The sequence below is a fragment of the Lynx canadensis genome, chromosome C1, assembly GCF_007474595.2.
Source record: "Lynx canadensis isolate LIC74 chromosome C1, mLynCan4.pri.v2, whole genome shotgun sequence".
NCBI classification, from domain to species: domain Eukaryota; kingdom Metazoa; phylum Chordata; class Mammalia; order Carnivora; family Felidae; genus Lynx; species Lynx canadensis.
Window position 1 is genome coordinate 10,704,945 of NC_044310.1, and position 27,950 is coordinate 10,732,894.

General features: G+C 50.3%; 1 protein-coding gene and 1 long non-coding RNA gene across 2 annotated transcripts; one reads left to right on the plus strand and one right to left on the minus strand.

Moving 5' to 3' along the window:
* Positions 1-273: 273 nt before the first annotated feature.
* LOC115520766 lies at positions 274-21,415 on the minus strand. The gene is made up of 3 exons (XR_003970862.1): positions 21,404-21,415; positions 4,518-4,524; positions 274-556 (listed from the first exon to the last, which is right to left on the minus strand). It is a non-coding gene; the product is annotated as an uncharacterized LOC115520766 (long non-coding RNA).
* Positions 3,890-27,065, plus strand: LOC116738247 (kazrin). Its single transcript, XM_032594197.1, has 5 exons — positions 3,890-4,280; positions 5,591-5,692; positions 6,227-6,393; positions 22,576-22,690; positions 24,505-27,065. The coding sequence occupies exons 1-5, from the start codon at positions 4,032-4,034 to the stop codon at positions 24,667-24,669; spliced, it is 798 nt and encodes a 265-aa protein (XP_032450088.1). The 5' UTR covers positions 3,890-4,031; the 3' UTR covers positions 24,670-27,065.
* The last annotated feature ends 885 nt before the right edge of the window (positions 27,066-27,950 follow it).

The window sequence follows — 27,950 nt, forward strand, 5'->3', positions numbered from 1 at the left end:
GCTTACGAGCTACACTTCATTTTACTTTCCGTTGTTTCTCTGCAGTTTGTAATACACATGCTTCGCTTACCACTGTCTGTCTTTAAATAATATTATACAACTTTGCGTATAGTCGAAGGTGCTTTCTTCTCCTGTCTTTGTGCTATTGTTTTCACAGGTTTTCATCTATGTGGATTATACGTTCTGTAATACGTCGTCACTGTATTTCTTTTAAGGTGTCCATTATTTTAGATTTAAGGAGATTTGCAAATGAGAAAAATGTTGACCCAGATATTTACCATTTCCAATCATTTTCCTTCTTAGAAAAATTTTTGTACTGTGCATATTTACCATCTTAACCATTTTTAAGTGCACAGTTCAGTAGTGTAAAGAACATTCATGTTGCTGTGTGGCCATCACCACCATCCATGTCCAGGACTTTCCATCTTATAACACTGAAACTGTATGCTCACAAAAACACAATAAACACAAACTCCCTGCTCTCCCCTCCTCCCTGTATAATGGCAAGCACACTTCTACTTTCTGCCTTCATGGTTTTGACTACTCTCAGTACCTCCTACAGTATTTGTCTTTCTGTGCCTGGCTTATATCACTTAGCGTCATGTCCTCAAGATTCATTCATGTAGTAGCATGTGTCAGATTTTCCTTTCTTTTTAAAGCTGAATAATATGCCACTGTGCATATATATATATATATATATATATATAGCACATTTTGCTTATCCATTCCTCTGTCGATGGACACTTCTAATGGAATTGCTGGATATGATAATTCTGTTTAATTTTTAAAAAAAATTTTTTTAATGTTTTATTTATTTTTGACAGAGAGAGAGAGACAGAGCATGAGCGGGGGAGGGTCAGAGAGAGAGGGAGACACAGAATCCGAAGCAGGCTCCAGGCTCTGAGCCATCAGCACAGAGCCCGATGCGGGGCTCGAACTCACAGACCATGAGATCATGACCTGAGCCGAAGTCGGACTCTCAACCGACTGAGCCACCCAGGCGCCCCATAATTCTCTTTAATTTTTTGAGGAACCGCCATACTGTTGTTCCCAGTGGCCACACCATTTTAGATCCTCACCAACAGCACACGAAGGTTCTGATTTCACCACATCCCCAACAACTCTTGTTTTCTGGGGTTTTTTTTAGCCATCCTAATGGGTATGAAGTGGTATGTCATTGCAGAGAAATTTCCATCTCTCTAGTGATGAGAGATGGGCATCTTTTTGTGTGTTTATTGGCTTCTTGTAAGTCGTCTTTGGAGAAATGCCTATTCAAGTCATCTGCCCATTTCTGAATCTGGTGGGTTTTTCATTGTGACTTTTAGGAGTTCTCCTCTTTATTCTTTTGTGTGGGCCAAGTTGCCATACAGTTACTATTTTCTTTCCTTTTGAAGAAAGTCTGTCAACATTTCCTGCAGTTTATTCTTCTGATGATGAATTCTCCCAATTTTGTTTGTTTAAAAAAAAATCTTGGTTTCTCCCTCATCTATTAAATAAACATTAATTTTTTTAGAGCAATTTCAGTTTCACAGCAAAATTGGAAGGAAGGTACAGAGATTTCCCATGGACCCCCTGCCCCCACTCCTTCACAGCCTTCCCCATAATCCACGTCTCCCACCAGATGGAACATTTGCTACAGTTGATACACCTGCACTGACACATCATGATCGTCCAAAGTCCATAGCTTATGTTAGGGTTCACTCTTGGTGTCGTACATCCCGTGGGTTTGGACAAACATCTAATGATATGCATCCATCATTGCACTATCATGCTGAATAATTTCACTGCCCTAAAAAGTCCCCTGTGCTCCACTTATCCATCCCTCCCTCTTCCTAACCCCTGGCGGCCACTACTACTCTTTTTACTGTCTCCGTGGTTTTGCCTTTTCCAGACTGACATAGAGTTGAAATTGTACAATATGTAGCCTCTTCAGATTGGCTTCTTTCACTTAGTGATGTGCACTTGAGTTTCCTCCACTGGGAAGATTTTAAGCAAAGGAGGGACGTGACCTGATTGATGGTTTAAAATTTTTTTTTTCAACGTTTATTTATTTTTGGGACAGAGAGAGACAGAGCGTGAACGGGGGAGGGGCAGAGAGGGAGGGAGACACAGAATCGGAAACAGGCTCCAGGCTCCGAGCCATCAGCCCAGAGCCCGACGCGGGGCTCGAACTCCCGGACCGCGAGATCGTGACCTGGCTGAAGTCGGACGCTTAACCGACTGCGCCACCCAGGCGCCCCGTTGGTTTTAAAAGACTGGCCACTGTGGGGAAAAGAAGGGGTGGAGCAGGTGGCGGGGGGTGGGGGGCGGAAGTAAGGAAGCAATTGCTGAAATCTGTGCCAGAGGTGGTGGTAGATTGAGCCCAGAAAAGGAGAAAAGGGGACAGACACACCGACCAGAGTGATTGATAGACCCGGCGGGGGAGGGAGGAGGAGGGCAAGTGAGGCCCGGGAGCTGGGTGATGGTGGGCAACGGGGCAGAGCTGGGAAAGGGGACAGGGCATTTCATTTGGAGCCCATTAAATGTGAAATGCGTGACGGTCAGGAAATGCTAGGAGGGCAGTTAGTGAGAAGCTGGGTCTCAGAAGACAGGAGAGGGGAGAGATGAGAATTTGGGAGTCCTCATTTACAGATGTATCCAGAGCCCTGGACATGATGCCACCAGGGAACAGAGAGCACAGGGGAGAAGAAGGAAAGAAAGGGGCCACGAGGTGAGGGGAGACGTGCCCATTACACGACAGCATCCATCCCGGGCACAGCAGTCAGTAGCTGCTAAGCGCGTATTGGTGGAATGAAGGAAGGACAGCAAGGAGCCAGGCAGGAGCACCAGCAGGATGGGTGGTGTGGTCGGCCCCGGCTGCTGTCCTGGGGAAGGGACTGGGGAGGGCTCAGTTGGAGCAAGGAGACCAGTGGGAGGGCAGAGTCCAGGGAGAGGCAGGGTTGCCCAGAGTGGGCGGAACAGAGTGGAAAGGAGGCAGCTGAGTCAGGTGGGAGTGAAAATCCCACCCAGGTCTCCAGCTTGAGTGGCTGGTAGGGCAGCTCTTAGAGATGGGTGCACAGGGAGGGGGCTGGAAAGTGGGTGAGGGGTGTTCCATCCGGGGCGGGGAGGGGAGGATGCTGGTCCCAATCCCGGACCTGGGGAAGGGGGCGGTGTCTCCCCGTGGGCCCACATTTCCCTATAACATCCTGATCCCTCTGTAGTGGACCCGCCCACCTGGCAGCCCCGGGGGTCATTTCTCGAGTCCCTAGGTAGGCAAGCTGGGCTGTGCTAATTCCTTCTGTCCCGCTGCCACCGTGTGGCGATTAGGGGAATGACAACCGGAAGGACCTCTTGGTCCGGAGCATGCGCCTTTTTATCCGTTTGAGTCTTCGTTGTGCACCTGCTATGTGTGCAGCACTGAGCTAGGTTCTGTGTGGGATACAGAGGATCTGAGGTCTAGCAGTGAGGTGAGAGGGCTTGGAATGGGCAAAACGGTGGTTTTAATTCTGATTTCAAGACACGCCACGGTGTGACTTTGAGGAGAGACGGCCCTGGCCGTGGCTTTGCAGGCTTCAGGGCTTCGGTAGAGGGACATTCCCAGGGGACCGTGCCCAGGGACAGGCTGAGGATGCCGAGGGCTCCCAGAGGTGCTGCTTCCCACTGCACATGTCCCTGCTGCTCTGCCACTGTCCCTTCCCACTCAGCGTGTCTGAATGTGCTCTCTCCTCTTTTCCTGTCCCCTTTGTCTGCCTCTCTGTTGATCCTTTTTCTGCTCTTTGGGGGCTCGCTCTCTGTTTCTCTGTGTCTGTCTTTCTGTCTGTCTCTGTCTCCTCCCGCCCCCTGTGCCCACCTCTCTCCCCATCTCTGCTTTGTCTCTCTCTTCCTGTCTCTTCAATCCATCCCTTTTCCTGTCCGTCTCCCCGATTTCTTGGTCCCCCACGCTCCCCCGCCCTGTTGTTTTCCCTCTATCTTCGTCTCTGCCCATCTCCGCCCCGTTTCTTCCCGTCCCTCTGTTCCTGCCACCTGTCCCCCACCCATCCCTCTTTCTGGCCATGTCTTTCCTCACCAGCCTGTCCAAAGCCGCTGACCTGGACCATCACTGGGTGGCCAAGGCCTGGCTGAATGACATCGGCCTGTCCCAGTACTCTCAGGCCTTCCAAAACCACCTGGTCGACGGGCGGATGCTACACTCCCTGATGAAGCGGGACCTGGAAAAGCACCTGAACGTGTCCAAGAAGTTCCACCAGGTCAGCATCCTGCTGGGGATCGAGCTGCTGTACCAAGTGAACTTCAGCAGGGAGGTGAGGACCAGGGCAGGAGGTGGAGGCACCTCCCACAGCCCTTCTTCCCACACTGGTACCCACTGTCTGTCCACCCGACTACCTGCCCATCCCTCCATCCACACACATCCATCCGCCCCTTCCTCACTCCCTCCCTCTTCCAACAACTGCTTGTTGGGCATCATCAGGCCCGGTGCCCAATTCAGAGGAAGTGGGGAACCCTCATCCAAGAGCTCACTGCTGATCAGGGAGAACCACATAGAAGCTGGAGCCACAATACCATGGAAAGTTGCCCTGGTGAGGAAAGCCCGGGGCTTTATGAAAATCCAAAGGAGTCGCTTCCAGAGGAATCAGGGAGGGCGTCCCAGAGAGAGTGACAGCTGAACTGAGGTCTTGAACAGGGAGGCCAGGTAGGCAACCGGACAGCAGGGGGTAGAGTTAGAGTTTGGACTCTGAGCGCCCCCTTGATTCAGAGCCCTGCCAAGCCGGACGGCATGGGACATGCGCCTCAGCTCCCCGGGGACCAAATATCCCTGAGGGAGGGGCCCTCAGCTGCGGAGTGGAATCAGTCCAGATGGTTTCCTTTTCTTTGAGTGTGACGTCAGACCACAAGAGCTGGGGGTCAGGAGGAGAGGCATAGAAAAGGGCGCCGTCCAGCTCTCCAGCCCTTCGCGCACGCCCAGCACAGGACCCGAGGCACAGGCCCCGGGCCCCCGGGAGCCCCAGGCTGGTGAAGGATGTGGATGTGCAGGAAGATCGTGAGAGTCAAGTGTGGAAAAGGGCTTGGTGCACTGGGGCTGGTCAGGGCAGGTTGGAGAAAGCCATCGGCCGGCAGGGGGCAGAAATCCATGTGTCCACCCCGAGCCCAGGAGTCCTTGTCTGGGAGCCAGTCCCCCCAAGGGGGCTTGCGAAAGGGGACCAGGCTGATCTCTCTACAGGCTGCCGTGGGTGACCTTTTGTGTCTGGGTGACACTCGTTGCCCCCAGGGGCTGGGTGGACCCACAAGAGACCTAGCCCCTCATGGAAGGGCCACATTGTTGGGCACCCACTCTGTGTCAGGAGAGCGGCGGACAGGGACGCACAAACCAGGCAGCCTCTGGGGGTCTCACCCAGCCCTCCACCCCAGAAGCAGGCTTCTCCCCATTTCCCACGATGAAGGGCCAAGCCCCAGCCTGACGTGGCCAGAGAAGCTGGGGCTCGCCGGCCAGAACTCCTCCCTGTACTGTCATACCAGGGTCCCCCCAACACGGCGGACCCTCGCTCCTTGTCATCTCTGTGTAGCCACCCCCCCCCCGGACACACCAGCTGACCCGCTGTCTTCCCCCCACAAGGCCCTCCAGGAGCGCCGCGCCCGCTGCGAGACCCAGAACATAGACCCCGTGGTCTGGACCAACCAACGGGTGCTCAAGTGGGTGCGGGACATCGACCTGAAGGTGAGAGGCGGTGATGGGCTGGGGGCGACTCACGGGCACGTGCCAATCCCATGCACGTTTTGTGCCCATTTTGTGGGAGTGGGGTGTCCGCCCAGGCTGCTGAGAGTGCCTGCCTCCTGTCACTCAAGAGGAGGGAGCGCTCACCCCGCCCCCACAGCGGGACCCCCATTAATGATGCCTTTCTCGTAGCAGGAGTGGAGAGGCTGGGCTGTCCCCTGAAGCCTGGGTCGGGTTGGATCTGGGTTTCTCTTCTCACTGGACAAGTATTTATGGGCTGCCTGCCAAGGTCTGAGTATATGTCAGTGACAAAATAGTCTTGGTGACCGTCCTCATGGCCGTAAAGCAGTGAGGGGATCCCCCTTGGGCTTAAACTGACCGGTCCCCAGGGGGACAAGCCTTTGCTGTGGGGGACATGTCCCCACTTGCAGCTGAGGGCACCTCAAGCCGGCAGGGCAGCCTCAGGACAACAGGGTGGCCCCCTCAGACTAGCAGGGCAGCCCCCCAAGGCTGACCAGCCCTGTGCCTCGCCCTCAGGAGTACGCAGACAACCTGACCAACAGCGGCATCCACGGTGCTGTGTTGGTGCTGGAGCCCACGTTCAACGCCGAGGCCATGGCCACTGCCCTGGGCATCCCCAGCGGGAAGCACATCCTCCGGAGACACCTGGCAGAGGAGATGACTGCCGTCTTCCACCCAGCCAAGTGAGTGTGGGCTGCTGGCTCCCGCTCTGGGGCTCGAGGAGATGAGCCTGACTTCCCCAGGGCCCCCTCACTTCCCGCACCCCCTTCTCCCCTACCACACGGAGGCCTCCTTTGACACAGAGGAAACTGGGGCTCCGAGAAGCAAGGTGCTTTAGCGTGAAGGTCACAGAGGAGGGGTCAGGTCTTGAATGAAGTGTGTGGTGAAATCCCCAAACTCCCCCGGCATTTAGGGAAGGGAAAGTGAACAGCACAGGTGTAAGGAAAGACCCTGCGAGGGTGGGGTGTGGGCTGGGGAGGACTCGCACCGGCCAGAGAGGTCAAGGTGGCCGCTCGGGCAGGGAGAGCTGTGGAGACGGAGGTTTGGAGGCGGCGATCGAGCAGACTGATGGTGCTGATGGTCCCGGGGAGCAGGCCGTGTCAGCCCAACGACCCCAGCCTCCTCAGCTGAAAAGTGGCCAGAGAAGAAGCACCTGGACAGATGACCCAGACCCCCTCCCAGTGGATTCTGTCCGCAAAATAATTACCGTTAGGCTAAGGTTTATTGGACACTTGCTATGGGTACTAATTTCATCCTCGTGACAACACCAAGAAGTCAGTGTCACCAACCCTCCTTTGAAAATGGAGAAACTAGGGGCGCCTGGGTGGCGCAGTCGGTTAAGCGTCCGACTTCGGCCAGGTCACGATCTCGCGGTCCGTGAGTTCGAGCCCCGCGTCGGGCTCTGGGCTGATGGCTCAGAGCCTGGAGCCTGTTTCTGATTCTGTGTCTCCCTCTCTCTCTGCCCCTCCCCCGTTCATGCTCTGTCTCTCTCTGTCCCAAAAATAAATAAAAACGTTGAAAAAAGAAAAAAAAAATTTTTAAAAAAATAAAAAAAAGAAAATGGAGAAACTAGGGGCGCCTGAGTGGCTCAGCTGGTTGAGCGTCCGACTTCGGCTCAGGTCACGATCTCGCAGCCAGTGAGTTCGAGCCCCGCGTCGGGCTCTGTGCTGACAGCTCGGAGCCTGGAGCCTGCTTCAGACTCTGTGTCTCCCTCTCTCTCTGACCCTCTCCCGTTCATACTCTGTCTCTCTCTCTGTCTCAAAAATAAATAAACATTAAAAAAAAAATTTTTTTTAATAAATAAATAAATGGAGAAACTTGTTTGAAGGGGCCAAGGTCCCTGCCCCAGGTCACACAGCTAGAAAGTAGCAGAGCCCAGATTTGCCCTTTGTTCTGTTAATATGACATATTACATCGACTGATTTCCATACGTTGGAAACCTTGCATTCCTAGGATAAATCCCACTTGGTCGTGGTGTATATTCCTTTTCATATGTTGCTGGACAAAGTTTGCTAGCATTTGCATGAGGATTTTTGCATCTATGTTTATATATTTTGTAATTGTTTAAGTTTATTTATTTGTTTTTGAGAGAGAGCGCGCACAAGTGGGAGAGGGGCAGAGAGAGAGGAGACACAGCGTCTGAAGCAGGCTCCAGGCTCTGAGCTGTCAGCACAGAGCCCGACGCGGGGCTCGAACTCACAAACCGTGAGATCATGACCTGAGCTGAAGTCAGGTGTTCAACCACCTGACTCACCCAGGCACCCCATGCATCTATATTTATAAAGGATGTTGGTCTATAGAGTTTTTTTTTCTTGTGATATTTTTGTCTGGTTTTGGTATCAGAGTAATACTGGTCTCATAGGTTAAATTGGGAAGTATTCTCTCCCCTCCTATTTTTTTTTTTTTGGAAGAGTTTGTGAAGGATTGGTTTTCATTATTCCTTAAACATTTATTAGAATTCACTGGTGAAGCCTCATGGTCCCGGACTGTTCTTCGGGGAATTTTTTTTTCCCTACTTCAATTTTCTTTGTTACAAACCTATTCAGAATTTCTATTTCTTCTTGAATCAGTTTCAGTAGTTTATATCTTTCTAGAAATTTGTCCGTTTTGCCGAGGTTAGCTAATTCGTTGGCATGTAATTGATTATATAATCACTTCCTGATAGCCTCTCCTATTTCTGTAAAGTTGGTAGTAATGTCCCCTCTCTCATTCCTGGTTTTAGTAATTTAAGTCTTTACCCTTTAATTGTCGGTGAGTCTAGCTAAGGCTGTGTCCGTCTTGCTGACTGAGCTCAGATTTGAATCGGAGGCTCTCGAGTCAGAACCCCAAGTGCTGAACCCCCAAACCGCGTGAAGCCTCAAGAAGCAGCTGGAACACACCCTGTGTTATGCAGGTGGAGACACTGAGGCTTAGGGGGTGGGGGGAGTTGTGTATTAGTGGCGACAATCCAGAAGTCCCGAGTTGCCCTTCCCCATCAGCAGGCTAATACCTGAGTGTTTCTCAAAGCGTGGTCCATGGACTCCTGCAGCAGAATCATCGGTGCCCTTGTGAAATGCAGACCCCCTGGCCCTGACTCAGATCTGCAGGACCCTTATCTGCTGGTAGAGCCCAGGAATGTACATTCTGAGCATTCTGAGGTAGTTCTATGGAGACCAACGTTTGACGAGGACCCTATTCCATGAGGTGTACATCAACAGGTGCAGGAAAAAGGCTTTTCTCCTAAGAATTGTCCCCTTCCCTGACCTCCCTTCTGGAGCATTGTGATCTGTAATGGCCTTAATACATTCTGAGCCCTGGAGGGGCAGCACTAGCTAAACATTAGCAGGCATTCATGTGTCTGATTGAACCCTTGAGCACTCCTGAGCTAACAGGTGCATCAAAAGGACTGTCCAGGATTTGTGGCTGAGCGCTGGGGAAGTTTCTGGTGGGGAGCAAATAGGGTGGGTTCTTATGCTGTGGACAGGCCAAAGACTCCTTTAAGAACCAGGTGAAAGTGGGGCACCTGGGTGGCTCAGTCGGTTAGGCATCCGACTTCAGCTCACGGTTCATGGGTTCGAGCCCCGCATCGGGCCCTGTGCTGACGGCTCGGCGCCTGGAGCCTGCTTCGGATTCTGTGCCTCCCTCTCTCTCTGCCCCTCCCCTGCTCACGCTCTGTCTCTCTCCCTCAAAAATAAAATGAACATTAAAAAATTTGTTTAAGAATAAGAGGAAAGCAATCCTTCCTGATATCAGGATAAGGAAGAGGAAAGTGGACTCTTCTCATCTTACAGGCAAGGAGTCAGAGCTGGGCAGCCAGGGCACTGAGAGGTTCCGCCAGCCCAGACCTCAGGCCCACCTCCCTGCTGTCACCTCTGCACCATGCTGCTTCCTTCTGTGTGTCCGTCCATGGCCCGTGCATCGGGTCTCAGTGTGGCATTTGACACCCCTTTGCTGAGAACCTGCCACAGCCCAGGGGAAGAGATTTCGGTCAGCTTAGGGGAAACAGAACTTCATGAGTTTCTAAGAAATTCTGGAGACCACCCCCTGTTGGTACAAGTGTCCCCAGCTAAGCAGAACACCAGTGGAGACGGTGACCCCCAGGCATGTGGTGAGATGCGTGGGAGGGTCAGATGGGTTTATATTAACCAAGATCCTCGGGCTTTGCCCCAGGACATCTCAGCGGTGGCCCAAGCAGTGAAACTGCCCTGCCCATTGCCCTCTTGCTCCCTGTCCTTCTGTTGCTGACTTTAGCTTTCCAGAGAGAGGGGGCAGGGCAGGTGGTGCTGGTCCTTTGGGGTGAGCCCTTCCAGAATACTCTGATGGGGTGGAAGGATTCAGATGGAGAGACATCCCTGACCATTGAATAGATACCAAGGGCTAACCCGAGACTCCATTCCGGATTGAATCCAAGGCTTGGGGGGACCAGGTGACGGTTGTGGGAATAACACTTGGCAATTTGACTTGCAAGTTATCACCAGCAAAGTTCTGTCTCATTCCTTATTTCATCTGATCCTCGTCCCTAAGAAGGAAGCTGGATGAGAAGGGATCATTGTCCCATTTTTTAAAGTTTATTTTTATTTATTTTGAGAGAGAGAGATAGAGAGCAAGCAGGGGAGGGGCAGAGAGAGCAGGAGACAGAATCCCAAGCAGGCTCCGAGCTCTCAGCGCAGAGCGCGACTCGGGGCTCAGTCTCACAAACCGCAAGATAGTGACCTGAGCTGAAATCAAGAGTTGGACGCTTAACCAACTGCGCCACCCAGGCGCCCCAGATCATTGCCCCATCGTATGGGTGAGAAAACTAGCTTCAGAGAAGTGCAGTGGCCCCATAAGAGTAGCCAGTGGCCGTGCCAATGTCTCCCAAGGACCCAGTGGCTTTCCACCACGCTGGCAAGTTTACGGGGGTGCTGACGAGCACCTGCTCCCACTCCCCAGTAGACCCTGAGGCCCTGTGACCACTTAGAGAGGAGAGGGGGCGGCCGCTCAGAGCACATCAGGAGGCTGCAGTCACCCCATACTGTGGCCCAGGGCCACGGAGTCAGGGAACATTAGCATCCACACCTGACCCCGGGAGAGGCACGTTCCCGGCGTTACTAAGTCCCAACATGACATCGTCTTCTCCCGCCTCCTCCTGTCTCTGTGACAAGACACACACCCAAACGAGCAGTGTCTCGCATCCTCTCGCGGCATCTGCCCCGACGCGCGCCTCCTGCTTCTCCTGATAAACCCCCGTCCAGCACCAACTGTGTGTCAGTCCTCTGTGAGTTCCAGATCCGGAGAAATAAACCAGGGGACAGAAGGGATGCAGGGAGTAGCCGTGGTGTTCCAAAGGCATTCGCTGCAGCCCCGGAGCAGCCAAATGGAAAGTCTGCATGGAAACAGGGGACTGTCCCCAGTGTCGGCCTGGAGGATGATCCAGCCCGTCACTAACAGAGTCAGGGACAGGGATGGGTCCTTCCAGAATGCCCACTTATATTCTGCTTGGATATGAGGCCAGACATGGAGTTCTCTGCATTTTTGTTTAATGTGTATTTATTTTGAGAGAGAGAGACAGCGTGAGCAGGAGAGGGGCAGAGAAGGAGGGAGAGGGAGAATCCTAGGCAGGCTCCATGCTGAGAGCCTGACGCGGGGCTCGAACTCACAAACTGTGAGATCACGACCTGAGCCAAAATCAAGAGTCTGTTGCTTAACCAACTGAGCCACCCAGGGGCCCCCAGAGTGTCCCCTAGATCTCTGAAGCAGCAAACTTTGTATCTTCTTACTCATTCCCGTTCTATGGCCTCATGACCCACAGTCCAGAGGTTGCCATTTTGTTTCCAAAAATGGAAGAATCGCCAACATCTCCCTCTCCTCCTCCCTTCTCCTTCCCTCCTGCAGAGGCAGCTCTAGGGTGCGGTCATCAAACTGCCACAGCCACTGGCTGCCCTCTGCCACGGGTCCGGCTCAGGGCCTAGCATTTGATAGCTACCAGGAGACACATACTAGGAGCCCCATTTCACAGACGAGGGAACTGAGGTACAAGAGGGTTACCTATCTTGCCTGGACCCATCAGCTGATAAACAGTGGAGCTGGGATTTAAACCATCATACGCTGCTTCTTCCCTGAAGGGTGAGCCGAATGACCAGACAACAGCGGAAGGTGTCAAGGCCCCTCCCTGAGCCCCTCCCAGGGGGACTTTTGAGCCTTTGTCCCAGGGCATAAATGCCCAGGTTCAACTGCAATAATGGAGGTTAAGACCTCTCTCTCTCTCTCTCTCCTAAATGTGGTTCAGTACTGGTGGGAACAACCCTTTCTCTGAGCCCCCCAGGATGCCCCCGACAATGAAGGACAATCTTCCTGATGGGTTTGTTCTTCAACCCACCCACCATCTTCTTTAAAAAAAAAAATTTTTTTTAATGTTTACTTATTATTGAGAGACAGAGAGAGACAGAGCATGAGCATGGGAGGGGCAGAGACAGAGAGGGAGACACAGAATCTGAAACAGGCTCCAGGCTCTGAGCTGTCAGCACAGAGCCCGACGTGGGGCTCGAACTCACCGCGAGATCATGACCTGAACCTAAGTCGGACGCTTAACCGACAGAGCCACCCAGGCGCCCCCCAAATCTCTGATTCTTGCAAGGACACCAGTCATATCGGACTGTGGACCACTCGAATGACCTCATTTTAACTTAATTACCTACCTCCACAAAGTCTCCTCTCCAAACACGGTCACATTCTGAGGTAGGACTTCATAATTTTTTTTAATGTTTACTTATTCTTGAGAGAGAGAGAGAGAGCATGAACATGGGAGGGGCAGAGAGAGGGGGAGACACAGAATCCGAAGCAGGCTCCAGGCTCTGAGCTGTTGGCATGGAGCCCGATGTGGGGGTTGAACTCGTGAACTGCAAGATCATGACCTGAGCCGAAGTTGGACGCTTAACCGACTGAGCCGCCCAGGCGCCCCGAGAAGAGCTTTTACGCACCCCTCTCTGCAGAACACACAGCCCAGGTGACGTACCTGCTCAGAGGTCAGGCCAGGCCACTCCACTGGTGTGGAGCCCAGGGTCCTACGCTGTCCTCCAGGGTCCGGATCTTGATCCTAGAGGCTCAAGGTCAAGTTCCATCCCTGCCACCGAGGGTCTCGTGAATCCTCAGGTAAGGCCTGACTTCTACCTCTTCTCCAGTGGGAAGCCGAGGGCCCCGGCAGCTCTCCCAAGCTCATTCAACGGCTAGTGTCCCCAAGTCAGGAGGATTTAACGCACTTCGATGCATGACAGCAAACCGCTGGCTGAGTGAGTTTAGATTTTCATGGCTTCTGCATTGGAACGGCTTCCCCACTAGACCCGGGGAGCCCCCGGCACCCACGGATCTGAAAACTCAGCTTGATTTGCCCTCCAACCTGCCAGCACCACCTACATGCCACCTCTCCCCTGCCTTAAACCCCCTCGACAAAGTTTGCCCCGGAAGCAGGACTTCTCTGAGGCAGCTTTAAAAACCCTAGAGGGTTCATTTCTCTTAGCAAGTCTGCCTTCATGTTAGCTTGGGCCAAGCCTCTCAGCTCCCGCGACCCCGATCCCTGGCTGCCTGTCAATCAGAGCCGACTCCTTTGCAAAGTGTTCTAAGTGTTACTATGAACCCTTATTGTGGCCATTTATTGGACGTCAGCTAAGCTTCGAAGCACGTTTTAACTAACTTCATAAAGTTGGCTACGTTATAATCCCCGTTTTGCAGACCTAGAAACCAAGCTTCCAAGAAACGAAATGGCTTGCTCAAGGTCACACAGCCAATGAATGGTAGAGCCGGGATTTCAATCCTGCTAGAGCTCCGAGAAATTCTCTGGACATAAGCGCCTTGGGTCTGGCAAGGTTGACGGAGAACGTGCACAAGGCTCCCGCCAAGGCTACAGCCTACCCTCCAGGCAAAGGCTGAACGCCGGAGCCCAGGGGAGACGGGGGTTTGGCCAACATCTAAAAGTAAAACAGGGCAGGTGGGAGGACTGAGTTCGGAACTTCCAGGATTCTAGAGCAGGATTCTTACCCCAACACCTCTTACGGCCAGCACAGCACCGATAGTCTAACAGGGGCCGGAAGACTTCTTTAAAACGTTAGACAGAGGGACGCCTGGGTGGCTCAGTCAGTTGAACTTCTTGATTTCAGTTCAAGTCATGATCTCACAGTTCGTGGTTTCCAGCCCCGCATTGGGCTCCATGCTGATCATGGAGCCTGCTTAAGATTTTCTCTCTCTCCCTCTGCGCCTCTCCCCCACTCGCAAGCACACAAACTCTCTCTCTATCAAATGAAAAAAAACAAAAGGTTAGATAGTAAATGTTAGCACTTGGGAACTGTGTCAAAACACAGACACTCGGTCTATATCAAAAATATACGGGGGAGGAGGAGACAAGATGGTGGAAGAGCATAGAAGATTTTTGTGGGTCTCGTGTCCATGAAATGCAGCCAGACCAACACTAAACCAACCTACACACCTAGAAAATGGACTGGAGGATTAACACAACCACCTGCACAACCTGAGCCACAGAATTCAGCAGGTACGCGGTGCAGAGAGGCGGACTTGGGGAGCAAGAAGCCGCGGGAAGGGAGGTGCTTTTGCAGGCAGAGAGGACGGAGTCAAGGGTCGGGGGGGGGAGAATACGGGAAAAGCACCCCTCCCCAAAAGCAGCTGGAGAGAAAGTGGAAAATTGGAAACAGCCACAGGGACTGAACTAAATAGGGAGAAAGGAGAGGGTTTAAATTCCATTAAGACTGTAATAAACAAGGGGAGCGCAAAGGCTGCAACTCCGCAGCTCGATACCTGGCGGTGGGTGCTCTGGCGGGAAGGGCGAATCCCCAGGAGCAGAGCGGGGTCCGGGAGGTTCTCGGGCCACACGGGGAGAAGCGGTTCCATGGCCGGAAGGGCGTTCGGTAGAGGCTGTGAGGCCACCTGGGCCCAGCAGACCCCAGAGAACGCCCCGATCGCTGGTGCTGGAACAAGGTCGTTAAGGGTGAAGCCTGGTGCCAGATGCGTGTTGCGATTTTCCATAATCCCTGAAAGGCAGCTGCTACGCTAGCTCGCGAACTTTTTCTGGGGCGGCTGGCACCCGGCCGCAGTCTCTGGGCTTCGGCAGCAGCACGGTTTGGCGAACTTTCCTGGGTGCGGCCGGCGTCGGCCGTTGCCCAGGGAAACCCTCCCGCAGAGGGGCGGAAGGGGCCGAAGCCGCAGCCCTTCCGAAGTAAGGGGCCGGGGAAAACAGCCGCGTCTGAGACAAAACTTGGGGAGAGGTACTGCCTGGGGCCTGGTCACGGAGAGGGAAGAAGCGGGGAGCGGTCGAGAGCTGAAGACAGAAGACGGGTGCGCGACTGCTGATCGGGGAGAACAGACCGGGTAGCTGGGTGGCGCCATTTCACCGCTCGCGCGCTTGCGCATACGCACCTACTAGCGCCACAAGAACCCACCCCAGGAGGCTAGCAGCGCCATCTAGTGGAGAGCAGAGCCGTTACACTGAGCCCCGCCCAACCGGGCGAACCTCGCTCTTGAAGAACACACGTCTCACCGTCTGCTGAGTTTAAGGACCATAAAGCGCTTCCTAGTCTGACTTCTAGGGGAAAATGAAGCAATTTCAGTCCTATTTCAATCTGGTAGCAAGTCCATCTATCCCATTTTCTTTCTTTTTTCTTCTTTTTCACTTCTTTTCTTTTTCTTTTTTTTTTTTTTAATTTTTTTTTTCCAACGTTTATTTATTTTTTTTGGGACAGAGAGAGACAGAGCATGAACGGGGGAGGGGCAGAGAGAGAGGGAGACACAGAATCGGAAACAGGCTCCAGGCTCCGAGCCATCAGCCCAGAGCCTGACGCGGGGCTCGAACTCACGGACCGTGAGATTGTGACCTGGCTGAAGTCGGACGCTTAACCGACTGCGCCACCCAGGCGCCCCTTTTCTTTTTCTTGAATACAGAAAGGCAAAAATTCATTTTTATTTTCAATTTTTACTAAAAATATTTTTCTTTGTTTTTTTTCTATTTTTTTGCTTTTATGTAAATTTTTTCAAATTCTATTTTACTTCCACCATTTTATTTTAGTCTACTTCAGTGTATTCACTTTTTCAAATTTTCAAACGATTTCCTTTTTTCCTTTTTTTCTTTTTTCTCTTTTTTCTCTTTCTCGTTTCTTTTCTCCTTCTTGAATATAGAAAAAGAAAAATTCATTTTTATTTTTAATTTTAATAAAATAGTTTTCTTTAATTTTTTCTACTATATTCTTTACTTCTGTGTATGTTTTTTCACATTCTGTTTTACCTCCATCATCTCATTTTAGTCTACTTCAGTGTATTCATTTTTTTCAAACTCTCAAACGATTTCCTTTTTTTTTTCTCCCCCCCCTTTTTTTCTCTAATCTGTCAAAACACTTTCAACACCCAGACCAAAACACACCTAGGATCTAGCATCATTTATTCAATTTGTGTGTGTGTGTGTTTAATTTTTTAATTTTAATCTTTTTTTAATTTTAATATTTTTTTAATTTTAATTGTTCTCCCTCATTAATTCCTTTTCTCCCTTCAAAATGACGAAATGAAGGAATTCACCCCAAAGAAAGAGCAGGAAGAAAGGACAGCCAGAGACTTAACCAACACAGATACAAGCAAGATGTCTGAACCAGAATATAGAATCACGATAATAAGAATATTAGCTGGAGTTGAAAATAGATTAGAATCCCTTTCTGCAGAGATAAAAGAAGTAAAACTAGAATGAAATAAAAAATGCTATAACTGAGCTGCAATCACGAATGGATGCCGCAGCGGCAAGGATGGATGAGGCAGAACAGAGAATCAGCGATATAGAGGACAAACTTATAGAGAATAATGAAGCAGAAAAAAAGAGGGAGATCAAGGCACGATTTAAGAATTAGAGAAATCAGTGACTCATTAAAAAGGAACAACATCAGAATCACAGGGGTCCCAGAAGAGGAAGAGAGAGAAATAGGGGTATGTGAGCAAATCATAGCGGAAAACTTTCCTAACCTGGGGAAAGACACAGACATCAAAATCCAGGAAGCACAGAAGACCTCCAGTGGACTCAACAAAAACCGACCATCAACAAGGCATATCATAGTCAAATTCACAAAATACTCAGGCAAGGAGAGACTCATGAAAGCAGCAAGGGAAAAAAAGTCCCTAACCTACAAGGGAAAACAGATCAGGTTTGCAGCAGACCTATCCACAGAAACTTGGCAGGTCAGAAAGGAGTGGCAGAATATATTCAATGTGCTGAATCAGAAAAATATGCAGCCAAGAATTCTTTATCCAGCAAGGCTGTCATTCAAAATAGAAGGAGAGATAAAAAGTTTCCCAGGCAAACAAAAATTAAAGGAGTTTGTGACCACTAAACCAGCCCTGCAAGAAATTTTAAGGGGGACTCTCTGAGGGGAGAAAAGATGAAAAAAAAAAAAAAGACCAAAAGCAACAAAGACTAGAAAGGACCAGAGAACACCACCAGAAGCTCCAACTCTACAAGCATCATAATGGCAATAAATTCATACCTTTCAGTACTCACTCTAAACGTCAATGGACTCAATGCTCCAATCAAAAGACATAGGGTAACAGAATGGATAAGAAACAAGATCCATCTATATGCTGTTTACAAGAGACCCACTTTAGACCTAAAGACACCTTCAGATTGAAAGTAAGGGGATGGAGAACGATCTACCATGCTAATGGTCAACAAAAGAAAGCCGGGGTAGCCATACTTGTATCAGACAATCTAGACTTTAAAATAAAGACTGTATCAAGAGATGCAGAAGGGCATCATATCATAATCAAAGGGTCTATCCACCAAGAAGACCTAACAATTGTAAACATTTATGTGCCAAATGTGGGAGAACCCAAATATATAAATCAATTCATCACAAACATAAAGAAATTCATCGATAGTAATACTATAATAGTAGGATTCTTCAACACCCTACTCACAGCAATGGACAGATCATCTAATCAAAAAATCTGGGGCGCCTGGGTGGCTCAGTCGGTTGAGTGTCCGAATTCGGCTCAGGTTATGATCTCACAGCTTGTGAGTTCAAGCCCTGTGTCAGACTCTGTGCTGACAGCTCAGAGCCTGGAACCCATTTCGAATTCTGTGTCTCCCTCTCTCTGCCCCTAACCCACTCGCATTCTGTCTCTGTCTCTTTCAAAAATAAACATTAAAAATAAATTTTTTTTAAAATCAAGAAGGAAACCATGGATTTGAATGACACACTGGACCGGATGGACTTAACAGATATATTCAGAACATTTCACCCTAAAGCAGTGGAATACACATTCTTCTTAAGTGCACATGGAACAGTCTCCAGAATAGATCACGTACCGGGACACAAATCAGCCCTCAACAAATACAAAAAGATCTAGATCATACAATGCATATTTTCAGACCACAATACTATGAAACTCGAAATCAACCACAAGAAACAATTTGGAAAGACAACGAAAACTTGGAGACTAAAGAACATCCCTGTAAAGAATGAGTAGGTTAACCAAGCAGTTAAAGAGGTAATTAAAAAGTATATGGAAGTCAATGAAAATGATAACACCACAACCCAAAACCTCTGGGACGCAGCAAAGGCAGTCCTAAGAGGAAAGTATATAGCAATCCAGGCCTTCCTAAAGAAGGAAGAAAGATCTCAGATACACAACCTAACCTTATGCCTTAAGGAGCTGGAAAAAGAACAGCAAATAAAACCCAAAACCAGCAGAAGACAGGAAATAACAAAGATTAGAGCAGAAATTAATGATATCGAAACCAAAAAAACAGTAGAACGGATCAATGAAATCAGAAGCTGGTTCTTTGAACCAGGCAAACAAAAATTAAAGGAGTTTGTGACCACTAAACCAGCCCTGCAAGAAATTTTAAGGGGGACTCTCTGAGGGGAGAAAAGATGAAAAAAAAAAAACAAAAAGACCAAAAGCAACAGACTAAAAAGGACCAGAGAACACCACCAGAAGCTCCAACTCTACAAGCATCATAATGGCAATAAATTCATATCTTTATTAACAAATTGATAACAAATTAACAAATTAACAAAATTGATAAACCACTAGCCAGTCTGATCAAAAAGAAAAAGGAAACGACCCAAATAAATAAAATCAAGAATGAAAGAGAAGAGATCACAACCAACACAGAAAAAATAAAAACAATAATAAGAGAATATTATGAGCAATTATACGCCAATAAAATGGGCAATCTGGAAGAAATGGACAAATTCCTAGAAACATATACACTACCAAAACTGAAACAGGAAGAAATAGAAAATTTGAACAGACCCATAACCAGTAAGGAAATCGAATTAGTAATCAAAAATCTGCCAAAAAACAAGAGTCCAGGGCCAGATGGCTTTCCAGGGGAATTCTACCAAACATTTAAGGAAGAGTTAACACCCATTCTCTTGAAGGTGTTCCAAAAAATAGAAATGGAAGGAAAACTTCCAAACTCTTTCTACGAAGCCAGCATTACCTTGATACTAAAACAGACAGAGACCCCACTAAAAAGGAGAACTATAGACCAGTTTTCCTGATGAACATGGATGCAAAATCCTCAACAAGATATTAGCCAACCGGATTCAACAATACATTAAAAAAGTTATTCACCACAACCAAGTGGGATTTATACCTGGGATGCAGGGCTGGTTCAATAGCCACAAAACAATTAATGTGATTCATCACATCAATAAAAGAAAGGACAAGAACCATATGATCCTCTCCATAGATGCAGAGAAAGAATTTGACAAAATACAGCATCCTTTCTTGATAAAAACCCTCGAGAAAGTAGGGATAGAAGGAGCATACCTCGAGATCATGAAAGCCATATATGAATGACCCAATGCTAATATCATCCTCAATGGGGAAAAACGGAGAGCTTTCCCCCTAAGGTCAGGAACAAGACAGGGATGTCCACTTGTGCCACTGTTATCCAACATAGTATTGGAAGTCTTAGCCTCTGCAATCAGACAACACAAAGAAATAAAAGGCATCCAAATCGGCCAGGAGGAGGTCAAACTTACACTCTTCGCAGATGACATGATACTCTATATGGAAAACCCTAAAGATTTCACCAAAAAACTGCTAGAACTGATTCATGAATTCAGCAAAGTTTCAGGATATAAAATCAATGCACAGAAATCAGTTGCATTCCTATACACCAACAATGAAGTGACTGAAAGAGAAATCAAGGAATCAATCCCATTTACAGTTGCACATAAAACCATAAAATACCTAGGAATAAATCTAACCAAAGAGGTGAAAAATCTATACGCTGAAAACTACAGAAAGCTTTTGAAAGAAATTGAAGAAGACACAAAAAAATGGAAAAAGATTCCATGCTCCTGGATAGGAAGAACAAATATTGTTAAAATGTCGATACTACCCAAAGCAATCTACATATTCAATGCAACCCCTATCAAAATAACACCAGCATTCTTCACAGAGCTAGAACAAATAATCCTAAAATTTGTATGGAACCAGAAAAGACCCCGAATAGCCAAAGCAATCTTGAAAAAGAAAACCAAAGCAGGAGGCATCACAATCCCAGACTTCAAGCTATACTACAAAGCTGTAATCATCAAGACAGTATGGTTCTGGCACAAGAACAGACATTCAGATCAATGGAACAGAATAGGGAACCCAGAAATGGACCCACAAACGTATGACCAACTAATCTTTCACAAAGCAGGAAAGAATATGCAATGGAATAAAGACAGTCTCTTCAGCAAGTGGTGCTGGGAAAACTGGACAGCGACATGCAGAAGAAGGAACCTGGACCACTTTTTTATACCACACACAAAAATAAACTCAAAATGGATGAAAGATCTCAATGTAAGATAGGAAGCCATCAAAATCCTAGAGGAGGAAGCAGGCAAAAACCTCTTTGATCTCGGCCACAGCAACTTCTTACTCAACACGTCTCTGGAGGCAAGGAAAACAAAAGCAAAGATGAACTACTGGGACCTCATCAAAATAAAAAGCTTCTGCCCAGAGAAGGAAACAATCAGCAAAACTAGAAGGCAACTGACGGGATGAGATGGGAGAAGATATTTGCAAGTGACATATCAGATAAAGGGTTAGTATCCAAAATCTATAAAGAACTTATCAAACTCAACACCCCAAAAACAAATAATCCAGTGAAGAAATGGGCAAAAGACATGAATAGACACTTCTCCAAAGAAGACATCCAGATGGCCAACTGACACATGAAAAAACGCTCAACATCACTCATCATCAGGGAAATACAAATCAAAACCACAATGAGATACCACCTCACACCTGTCAGAATGGCTGACATGAACAACTCAGGCAACAACAGATGTTGGCGAGGATGCGGAGAGAGAGGATCTCTTTTGCATTGTTGGTGGGAATGCAAGCTGGTGCAGCCACTCTGGAAAACAGTATGGAGGTTCCTCAAAAAACTAAAAATAGAACCACCCTATGACCCAGCAATGGCACTACTAGGTATTTATCCAAGGGATCCAGGTGTGCTGTTTGAAGGGACACACGTACCTCACTGTTTATAGCAGCACTATCGACAATAGCCAAAGTATGGAAAGAGCCCAAATGTCCATCGATGGATGAATGGATAAAGAAAATGTGGTATATATATACAGTGGAGTATTACTCAGCAATCAGAAAGAATGACATCTTGCCGTTTGCAACTACGTGGATGGAACTGGAGGGCATTATGCTAAGTGAAATTAGTCAGAGAAAGACAAAAATCATATGACTTCACTCACATGAGGACTTTTTTTTTTATTTTTTTTTAACATTTATTTATTTTTGAGACAGAGAGAGACAGAGCATGAACAGGGGAGGGTCAGAGAGAGGGAGACACAGAATCTGAAACAGGCTCCAGGCTCTGAGCAGTCAGCACAGAGCCCACGCGGGGCTCGAACTCACATAGCGCGAGATCGTGACCTGAGCCGTAGTCGGTCGCTTAACCGACTGAGCCACCCAGGCGCCCCTCACATGAGGACTTTAAGAGACAAAACAGATGAACATAAGGGAAAGGAAGCAAAAATAATATAAAACAGGGAGGGGGAAAAACATACAAGACTCAAATATAGAGAATAAACTGAGGGTTACTGGAGGGGTTGTGGGAGGGAGGATGGGCTAAATGGGTCAGGGGCACTAAGGAATCTACTCCTGATATCACTGTTGCACTATATGCGAACTAATTTGGATGTAAATTTTAAAAAAGAAAAAAGAAAATTAAAAAAAGAAAAAAATATATACAGGGGCACCTGGGTGGCTCAGTTCATTAAGCATCCGACTTCAACTCGGATTATGATCTCGTGGGTTCAGGGGCCCCACGTCCGGCTCTGTGCTGACAGCTCAGAGCCCGGAGCCTGCTTCAGAGTCTGCGTCTCCCTCTCTCTCTACCCTTCCCCTGTTCATGCTCTGTCTCTTTCTCTCTCAAAAATAAACAAACATTTTTTAAAAAGTACACAACTCTGTTCTCATAGCAAGAAAGGAGGCTTAGACAACACATAAACAACTAACGGGCGTAGCTGTGTTCCAATAAAACTTTATTTGCAAAATCAGTCGGCGGGCCGGCTCCAGCCTGCAGGCCGCAGTTTGCGGAATCCTATTCTAACAGAAGCCTTCAGCGCTTTAACACAGAGAAGGGAGTAGTGGGGTCACTTCAGTCAACAAGTCACTGTGGGGTGGGGCGGGGGAGACACAGATTTCAAAAGCAGGGCGGGGGCGATTTTCCTGACGCTTCGGAATGCATTCATAGCACAGGGGTGCTTAGCACGCAGAAGGTACGCGGTAAATTGCAGCAGGTGGGGTCATTGTCAACTGTGTGAGTGAGTGTGTGTGTCTCTGGGTGATGGTAGCTGACCGGGTCCCCCACCGCTGACTCAGAATGTGTCTCTCCCCAGCTCCTCAGGCATCCGGGAGGCTGAGCGTTTCGGAACACCCCCAGGGAGGGCCTCCAGCGTCACCCGGGCGGGGAAGGAGGAGAGCAGCGGCGGCATTAAATACAAGGCTGGCCGGGTAAGACGCTGACGCCTTCACCCGGGGCTCCTGCAGCCTGGGGAAGGTCTTTTTGTCATCTGGACCCATGATGCCCCCTCCCAGCTCCTGTCTTGGCTTGTGGAGGGGGACCAATGGACCAGGTCACAGATGCAGACGGGAGAGAGGAAGACACCTTCAATTGACCTGCATGATGCTTTAAGCCCAGCCCCCACCCAAGGCTTAGAGTAGCATCTCAAAGCACAGGTCTCGCCCGCCTGCATCAGAATCACAGGCAGCTTCTGGGACCCACCTGGGCCTCCTAAATGTTTGTTTATTTGTTGAGAGAGAATGAGAGAGAGGGAAAGCAAGTGTGAGCAGGGGCAGAGAGAGAGAGACAGACAGACAGACAGAGGATCCCAAGCAGGCTCTGTGAGCTCCGCTCAGAACCCGACGCGGGGCTCGAACTCAACCAACGGTGAGATCATGACTTGGGCCGAAATCAAGAGTCAGACGCTTAACTGACTGAGCCACCCAGGCGCCCCCACCCGAGCCTCCTAAAACCAAGGGCCTCTGGGGGTGACGGGGATCCTTGGTTGCAGCCAAGCCGTCCAGAGGGTTCCATGCACCCCAAACTCTGAGAACCACCGACTTAGCTCTCGAACTCCAGTGACCCGACCGATAGCAGCAGATTAGCCTCTGGTATATGGAGTTCACACAGACTCAGACTGACCCAGATTCCTAAATGGAAGTGTGTAGACACAGATGGCCAAGTGGATAATCCAAAACTTCTTCCATTCATGCAGCAAACGTTTTTTGGATCCTAATTGTGTCTTAGGCACCACCCCGAGCATCAATGGGACCAAGCATGAATAAATTCTCTCCCTTACTCTTACCGTGCTCTCGGTCCAAAACGTGCAGTCTAGAATGGGGTGAAAATGGGTTTGGTGGGAAGGGGCCAAAACCTCCCTCTTTTTATGTATGAAGCACAGGTATGTATACGGGACATGAACAGAAGCACAGTGTATCTGTGGGGTGAACATTTGATGGGGGGGTGGGATTAGGAGAAAATATCGGAAAAGTCTCCGTTTTTAAAGGTGGCAACATGGAACAAAAGATCGAGAAACACTGGTCTGGCGGTCGAGGGAATAAGTAATTTCAAAGCGCCATCAGGAAGATTATAATAGAGATATGTTCAAAATAAGAGATAAATACACACTGAGGACCTGCTGTGTAGGGTTAATAATAGCCACCCTTTGCCAACACCTGGCTGTGTGCTTTACAGATCCAATTTCTACTCTTTGTGACAACTCTGGGAGAAAGGAACTTCTATTCCCACCTTGAAGCTGGGAAAACTGAGGCTCAGAGAGGGCAGGTGACTCATCCCAGGTCACACAGCCAGGAAGTGGCAAAGCAGGGATCGAAAGCCCAGTTTCTGAGTCTCCAAAACACGCACACCCTTTCTGCCACACCAGGAAGTGCTAGAATATTTCTTCTCGACTTGGGAACGCAGTCAGACCTCACGCCCCTGCTCAGACATTCTCGCCTGTCTTGTTATACCCATTCTCCGTGCTCCTCCTGCTGAGGAGGGAGGTAGGAGACTTTTGAGGACAATCGCACTATATTTGTCCTCACCCTGGGCAACCAATCAGTTCCTTCAGTTGGGAACACAAAGCTGTCTCCAAGGGTTGACTCACAAAATCCTCTCAGGGGTCTCTGAGCAGCAGGAAGCACACAGAGAGGTTAGGCAAGTTGCTTAAGGTCACGCAGCAATGAGAATGGGGGGACCCCACGTTTTCCAGATCGCAAGGCACCCCGTTCCTTTTTTCCTCTGACCTTCATCTCTCTCTTCTCAGCTGCCGCTAGGGAAGATAGGAAGGGGCTTCAGCAGCAAAGACCCCGATTTTCATGATGACTATGGCTCTCTTCAAAATGAAGATTGTGGAGACGACGACCCCCAGGGCAGGCCAGAGCAGTGCCGGCTGGAAGGCTACAACGGCCTCGAGGTCACCAATGTGTAAGGGACTGACGCCCCACCAGCCCCGACACGGACACACCCGCGGAGGAAGGGTAGCCAGACGCCGTCACCACTGCACGTAGTGGCCGCGGGCCAGGGATGCGCCCCTCCCGGGCACAATCCCAGCAGACTGTCGCAGTTTCAGACGGGCGCTCCGAGGAACGAGGGGACACCGGCCTGCCTGTCTTCAGCGGATTGTGGACCTGTCCGCTCAGTGGGAGGACCTGTCGGCCCAGCCTCTCTATAACCCAGGCCCCACCCAGAGTGACCGCCAGCCACTGAGCAGGCCGGGTGGTCCCCGCGGCCTTGAACTGAGCTGACGCGGTTGGAAGGAGGCAGGCAGTTCCCCAAGAGCACCCTCCCAGAAAGCGCAGGTGCGGCTCCAGCCGGACACAGGCACCCAGCAAGGGCGGTGCCAGGGGCGAGCACAGCCTGAGGCTGACCCGTCGGCTCGGGGGCCCTTCCAGCCAGCCTGGCGGGGCTCCTGGCTCCAGCACCTGTGCCCCCCACGACTGAGCACCCGGGTTCTGACTCAGCTCGCTGAATCTCCCTTGGGAGACTGCAAAATGGGGCGGCCACTCCCTTCCACCCCAAAAGCCATGGGGCACATGGGGTGGACGCGGAGAAGAGCCTTTTGCCTGCTCCCAGGCGCGGCTCCAGCGCCGGGAGGGTGCGGGTCGGGGCTTAGCAGCAACGGTTCCAGGAAATGCAGGTTTCCTGTCGTCGGGAGGGACATCCTGAGGACGGGATCCGGGCTGACTGAATCAGGCCAGCGACGACCAAGTTCGACAGCGGGGTTGGGATTGGGGGCGGGGAAATGCTTGTCACTATTAAGCCAACAAACCTGTGTGGTGAGGTCTCAGTCACCTGGAACGGGGGTGTGTTCACCAATGCCCTCATGGAGATGAAGGCCGGAGAGCACAGTCATTGACTGGTGGAGAGAACCCCCCGCCCTTTTCCTGACTCTGCCACTGTTTGCCTATGTGGCTTCTTGCCGGTGGCCTCACCCCTCTGTGCCTCAACACCTGCATCCACAACACTTCCTGGTTCCCTCCCAGGGACATTGTGAGAATTAACACATGCTAATGTCTGTAACCCACTTTGTAACCTCTCAGGAGACAGGTGGCAAGCAACCAGGCTAGAAGGGAGCTCTGAGTTCCCACTGACAGCTCCGGACTGACCTTGAACTGGTTCTCCCCAACAGTGTTCCGGTTGGAACAACATTCACAAGGAGGAAAGGAATGCTTAATGTTCAGACTCTCTAGAGCCCCCAGTAGGGCTTGACCAGAAAGAGAGAGAGAGAGAAAAAAAAAAAAAAAAAGTCCACAGACACAACCCTTGAAAACCAGTCGGATCCATGTGTTCGGGCTCGAGTCTGTTGACCTCAGCACTGAGTGATGACTTGGGAGGGACGACATGCACTGGAGTTCCCCTGACACGTTGGTTGTCAAAGCGAATCCTTTGTTGGGACCATGATGCTCGACCGCCATTGGGGCCATTCGCACCAGAGTCAATGACAGGTCTGAACTCCCAGGACTTGAACAGGTGTCGGCCTCCAAGAACCGTCAAAGTACACGTTCCTCAGCCCAATGAACCAGTTCCCCCTGCGGGAAAAGCCTAAACCGAGGCCTGAGGAACCTGAGAGTGACCCTTCCTCCCCGATGCCGAAGACCATGGTTTTCTCCCTGATCTTAAGATAAGCACAGCTTTTCTTGCCCATGGAAACCAAACGCCCAGCTGGTGGGCGGGTGGATGGCCCTCCGTTCATCTGATGTTTAGCCTTCTAGGGTCCCATTTCTGATTCTGTGGCCTTTCGGGGGGGGGGGGTGGGCGGGACGGGAAGCTCTGGTATCTAAGGTGGCTTTGCTGAGGTTCCAAATTCCAGCCACATTCAGCCACGCCTGGGGCCTGCAGCCCGGAGGGGGAAGTAAAACGTCTTCTAACCCGATGCCACAGGTCACTCCCAAGCCAGCCTCCAGGCTGGGTGACCCGGAACCCTGGGATCTGCCTCTTGGGAAGCAGCAGACCAGGCAGGAAATGACTCCCACAGGGTGAGCAAGGGTAGCACAAGGGGGCCTGATTATCTGAAGCCAACATTCACCCGAGTTGTCGGAAATGGAGCTTGCCTTTCCCACCCCCGCTCCACCCCACGGGGGACAAGATGGGCAAGTGGACAGTATGGGGGGGGGGTCACCGGCAGGGATGGCATTGTCCCCAAAATGTGCAACATTGGGCCAGCAGGCCTGGGGCGATGCGGACAACCTCGAAAGCACCTTTCGGTCCAAATGATACCTTAATAGCACACTCTCTCCCACCCGACGCCCCGGTCCTTGGCAGCCAAGTGACCGTTTGGAATTGGCTTTTCGTGACTCAGGCAGGCAGGGTGGCCGCCTGCAGAACAGGGACCTGCCACATCCTGTGCAAAGGGCCTGAGTCGTGTGGTCGTGGAGGGTGGTGTGGCTTCCGGACCTGGGAACATATGAATGTGCTTCTTGGAGTGGCATCATCTGTGTCCACGGGTGCTGGCCCCTTAGAGAGGGGTAGTTGGTGCCAGAGGCTGGGGAGAAGCGGGGACCAGGGCCACCAGGAGGCACCTGCCCGGGGAGCCTGGGTGGCTCCGTCAGTTATGTGTCCAGCTCTTGATTTTGGCTCAGGTCATGATCTTGTGGTCGTGGGATGGAGCCCCGCATGAGGCTCTGTCCTGACAGCTCGGAGCCTGCTTGGGCTTCTCTCTCTCCTTCTCTCCCTGCCCCTGCCCCTCGCTCTTGCACGCTCTCTCTCTCCCCCTCTCCTTCTCCGTCTCCCTCTCTCTCCCTCCTTCTTTTTCTCTCTCTCAAAATAAACATTTAAAAAAAAAGTCACCTGCCCAGCAGACTCTCTCAGCTTTCTGACCCAGACACCTCTGGAAGGTCCTTTTGTCATTAGCTGGGCAGAGCTTTTCTCCTAAAAGTCTGTCTGTCTGTCAGCACCTCAGTCACCCACCTGCCCCCTGGGCCCCAGGCTGCAGGGGGCAAGGAGGAGCCGCATGACAACCCGGCCCAGATGAAGGGGAAGGGGAAGGGAAAGGGCCTCTACGCAGCCCAGGCAGCACAGAGGGGGCCTCAGAACAGCGACCCCAAACCTCGAGGTCACTAAACAGGGCTGCACGTGGCAGAGCGGGAAGATGTGGCAGGACACGTCCCCTGCGGGGCCACCCAGACCCTCCAGAGCTCCAGGCTGCGCCCACCCCCTTCCCATCGAAGCCCGTAGGCTCTGGCCCGTCCCGTGCACACTGCTCTTCGAGGC